The sequence below is a fragment of the Geospiza fortis genome, unplaced genomic scaffold, assembly GCF_000277835.1.
Source record: "Geospiza fortis unplaced genomic scaffold, GeoFor_1.0 scaffold62, whole genome shotgun sequence".
NCBI classification, from domain to species: Eukaryota; Metazoa; Chordata; class Aves; order Passeriformes; family Thraupidae; genus Geospiza; species Geospiza fortis.
Genome location: NW_005054548.1, coordinates 709,762 through 712,349, shown reverse-complemented (window position 1 = coordinate 712,349; position 2,588 = coordinate 709,762). Strand labels below are relative to the sequence as shown.

At 64.5% G+C, this 2,588-nt stretch overlaps 2 protein-coding genes across 2 annotated transcripts in view; one reads left to right on the top strand and one right to left on the bottom strand.

Annotated features, from left to right (window-relative positions):
* LOC102042659 (dedicator of cytokinesis protein 2-like) overlaps positions 1–1,238 on the top strand; it is a gene marked incomplete at its 5' end in the record, with an annotated part of 49,464 nt that extends 48,226 nt beyond the window's left edge. Inside the window, 2 exon segments of the mRNA XM_031064006.1 lie at positions 247–380; positions 469–1,238. Of these exon segments, the coding sequence (XP_030919866.1) occupies positions 247–380; positions 469–552 (218 nt within the window).
* A 72-nt stretch (positions 1,239–1,310) lies between these two features.
* AUP1 (AUP1 lipid droplet regulating VLDL assembly factor) overlaps positions 1,311–2,588 on the bottom strand; it is an 11,944-nt gene continuing 10,666 nt past the window's right edge. The window contains exons 13-17 of the mRNA XM_031064005.1: positions 2,464–2,587; positions 2,248–2,377; positions 2,080–2,174; positions 1,850–1,999; positions 1,311–1,658 (exon numbers count right to left, since the gene is read on the bottom strand). Of these exons, the coding sequence (XP_030919865.1) occupies positions 1,610–1,658; positions 1,850–1,999; positions 2,080–2,174; positions 2,248–2,377; positions 2,464–2,587 (548 nt within the window). The 3' untranslated portion in view covers positions 1,311–1,609. The remainder of the gene's footprint in view (positions 1,659–1,849; positions 2,000–2,079; positions 2,175–2,247; positions 2,378–2,463; position 2,588) is intronic.

Here is a 2,588-nt window from a genome sequence, read left to right as displayed (position 1 = left end):
TGCAGCAATTGATCACTGATCCTGGACCTTGTGCAGCTGGGTCTTGGTGCCAAGAGCTGTTCCTGGTGGGAGCCAGCCCCCTGCTCCTGGCTGGGCTCACATCCCACGGCACCTCTGTCCCCTCTGCCCAGCAGTGCCACACTCCCCTAGGCAGAAGCACTGGCCCTAACAGCCCTGGGGACACTGATGGGCCCTGTGTCCCCCCAGGCTGGCTGAGCCTCCATGTCTCCTCTCCTGCCTGCACAGGCTCAGCCCTGTCTCCCACGGGCTTTGGTGGCCGTGTGAAGAGTGCCAGCAAGCTGCCACCGCTGCCCCGCAAGTTCAGCCCCGCGGTGTACGAGACCTTCCTGGAGCAGAGCGATGCTGCAGCAGCAGGGAAGGTACTGGAGGGGAGAAAATGCAGGGGAGGCACTCAGGGCTGGCACTGGCCCTGCTCCCACCACCCCTCACGTCCGTCTCTGCTCTCAGGTGTCCCCAACAGTGGATGGGAACAGAAGCCTCAAGTCACCGCCGCTGCCGCCACCCAAGTCCAAGCGTCTGTCACAGCTCTGACCTGATGCCGCCACCTGCAGCTGTGCTGTCTGCAGGGGCCACCCCTGCCCAGAACGTCCCTGTGCCCAGCCAGCTGCTGGACACACAGCCCTGCTTGATTCTCACCTGCTGGAGCAGCTGTGACACCCAGAGCAGAGTCCCTGTGTGCACCAGGCACTGCCACCCTGTGTCCCACCAGCTCTGGACACCTCCAGGTGTCCCCTGGGGCTGGGACACCTGGCCCTGGGTGCTTGCTCTGCCTCTGGAGCCACGCTGAGCTCCCACACACACAGCCCCTCCCAGCCATGAGGATGTCCCTCCCTCCCTCCCAGCTGCCCACGGACTGTGCCAGCGGCAGGAGCAGTGACTTCCCCAGTGGCATTTCTGTGTGATTCCTGCTCCCCACTCGTGGGACAGCTCCCACCCCATCCTGCAGCACACATTCCTGGCCCACACTGCACAGGTGTGCACACAGGCCCTGGCAGCCTCACTCTGCAGAGTCACCTCTCCTGCTCTCACCTGTCACCTGCACCAGGCAGGTGTCACTGCCCTGACTGGCCATACCACGCTCAGCTCCCACCTCTGCACTGCAGCCACGGCTAATAAAGGGCAAACACATCAGCCAGGCACCTGTGGGAGCCCCAGCACCCAGCCCTGCTTGCCCACAGCCCACCCAGGGGCTCACCCCCAGCTGGCACCACCCCAAAGCTCAGGACTCACCCTCCTGCAGCAGGGAAGGGCCCCATGGTCACTTCCCAAGCCACACACAGGGAAGGGACTCGCTGCTCAACCCCTGAGCTGGCACAGGGCTCTTTATTGAGGTGGGCTCAGTATTTACAGTCTGTTTTGGGGAACCTGGAGCTGTAACCAGGGGCTGGGGAGGGCAGGGGCTGCCTGCAGCTGGAGCTGCCATCAGTGGGTTCCATTCTACGGGGACAGTGGGATCAGCTCCCCAGGCAGGGCTGAGGGACAGACAGACAGACAGACAGACAGAAGGGCCTGGGAGCAGTCAGGCTGTGCTGGTGCCAGGCTCTCCCTGCGTTCCCAGCGAAGCAGAAGGTGCTGCCTGCCCAGCTCCTCACAGAGGGTTGGCTGAGGAGGCTGCCAGGCGCTTCCCAATGTAGATCCTGGATTGGAGAGAGTGACTGTGAGGCACTGGAACAGGGTGCTGGGCCCCAGCAGGCCAGGAGCAAGGGGAGATGGCAGCAGACCACTGCACCTGCTGGGAGCAGTGGTGACAGCAGCCAAGGACGAGCAGCCCAAATCCAGGAGTGTTCCCTCCTCCCCCAGCTGCATGGTGAGAGCCCCAGACACTCACCCCAGCCCCAGGGTCAGCAGGTGGCTGAGCAGGAGCGAGGGGATGAAGAGCAGCAGCAGCTCTGAACTGAAAAGTCTCTTCTTCCTCCCCACTGCACCTCCCTGCAGGCTCCACAGCACTGGCTGGGGGGAGCACACAAAGGCAAATTCCCTGGGAAAAGCTCATGGTTAACAGGGACAGCAGGAAGGGGGGCAGCAGGAGGATGGGCTGGTGGGGGACACGGGACTTACTCTGCAGACAGGTACCGAGGGCAGCGGGCACAGGCCCAGCCCAGGGACGCTCTCAGGCGTCGCTGCCTCCACTTGGCTTCCTGTGGCACATCCCGCTGGAAGGAGACACAGGGCAGGTCAGAGCAGGGCCTGGGGCACAGCAGGGTGTGCCAGGGGCAGCTCCCTCACCTGCCTGGGGAGGGGGCAGCCGGGCTGGGGCTGGCTGTGGGCAGGCAGTGCCTCACTCTCCGCAGGCTGATCACTGCCATGGCTGGCTCTGTCCTCATCCCAGGCTGGGGAGCTCAGCACGAGCAGGGCCCTGCAAAGAGAACCCCTCAGTCACTGAGCCCAGCCTGTGACACAGCTCAGCAGGGCTCTGGAGCCCAGCTCCCCCTCAGGACTCACCCCTCACTGCTCTCTGTCTCCAGCTGGGCCTCCAGCAGCATCCGCTCCACGTCGGCGTGGCAGGAGAAGGGTGAGGGCGCCGCCTCGGGCTCCGGGCAGCCTGGGCCACAGCGCAGCTCCACCCA